This window comes from Cyprinodon variegatus, unplaced genomic scaffold, assembly GCF_000732505.1.
Source record: "Cyprinodon variegatus isolate N-32 unplaced genomic scaffold, C_variegatus-1.0 Scaffold1297, whole genome shotgun sequence".
Taxonomy (NCBI): Eukaryota; Metazoa; Chordata; class Actinopteri; order Cyprinodontiformes; family Cyprinodontidae; genus Cyprinodon; species Cyprinodon variegatus.
In genome coordinates, this window is record NW_015151750.1 from 138,539 (window position 1) to 139,839 (window position 1,301).

Consider the following 1,301-nt stretch of genomic DNA (forward strand, 5'->3'; position numbering starts at 1 on the left):
TCCCATTGATTTAGCTTGGAAAGCGGGGAGAATGGCGCTAGGCTTACCGCACTGTGACGTCACTGCTGGAAGGTGGCAGGAACTGGGAAATTTTTCCGGCCAGCTGAAGATTTAACAAGCTTTTATCAATCAAAAAGTATGTTTTTCTCACATATTTAAGTTCACTTTCAGCTTAGACACACATCCAAACCAAAGAGCAGAGGAACAGACTGGATGTAGGGAACAGTCTGGGATCAAGTGTTTTTCACTCTGAGCTATCAGAGTGTCTGGATGAAAACAAATAAAACTAAATAAGTCAGTCTGACTATACTTTTTGTTCCCAATTCATCAACTTTTATGTGATTATAATGGGTGACAATAGGTGAATAAACTTTTGGCTCTCCAAATAGTATCGGTACCCTATTGGTTGGTACTCGCCCATACCGATACCACCAAATCTGTCCTTACTTTTTTTCTTGCTTTACTTTTACTTTTATACTATAGGTAGTTTTTAAAGTGATACTTTTACTGGAGTAAACGTCTTAAGTTTATACTGTATCTTCTACAAACTATCTTTTGTTTTTATTTTTAAGCAGCAGGGATTTCTTCTTCTTCTTGAGTAATAAACATTAATACTTTTGATAGCTCTGACTTTAAAATAAAAGAGTTGAGATGTTCTACCTGGCAGGGGTCGGCAGCAGCGATGGTCTGAACTGCTTTCAGTGCCAGCAGACAGATGTCCTCCCGCGCCGTGATGAGAAGGTAGGTGACGATGAGTGCGAGGGACGAGGACAGACGCTGGCTGGACGGTAGGCCCGAGGTCACAGCCAGCAGCCAATCGGTGGCTGCGGACGGATCATCGTCGACTTTGAACAATATGGACAACGCCGCGCTGAGCTCCCAGTACCAGGAGCTGAGAGGGAGCGCCAATGTTGGGCCGGGCTGAGGATTGGAACAGGAGAGATGAAAACGCATCATGAAACATGAAAAAACAGAAACCTTGAAAAGCGTGGCGTTCACCCTAAATCAGTCACTTATTCTACAGAAGCCCTCTGTTACTAATCGCTTCTAAAAACAGGGGAGCGAATCAGAAAAGCATCATCCGCCCCCTGCTGCCTCCCTGGATGCTGTTCCAGCTGGAAGCTTAAAGATACGGAAGAGGATTAGGGTGGCGGCCGGGGGAGGGGACCCTGGCGGTCCGATCCTCGGCTGCAGAAGCTAGCTCTTGGGACGTGGAATGTCTCCTCGCTGGTGGGGAAAGAGCCGGAGCTAGTGTGTGAGGCTGAGAGGTTCCGGCTAGAAATAGTCGGTCTCACCTCAAC

General features: G+C 46.3%; 1 protein-coding gene across 1 annotated transcript in view; it reads right to left on the bottom strand.

Moving 5' to 3' along the window:
- focad (focadhesin) overlaps positions 1-1,301 on the bottom strand; it is a gene marked incomplete at its 5' end in the record, with an annotated part of 75,092 nt that overhangs the window by 41,788 nt on the left and 32,003 nt on the right. Inside the window, one exon of the mRNA XM_015402087.1 lies at positions 661-921. Within this exon, the coding sequence (XP_015257573.1) occupies positions 661-921 (261 nt within the window). The remainder of the gene's footprint in view (positions 1-660; positions 922-1,301) is intronic.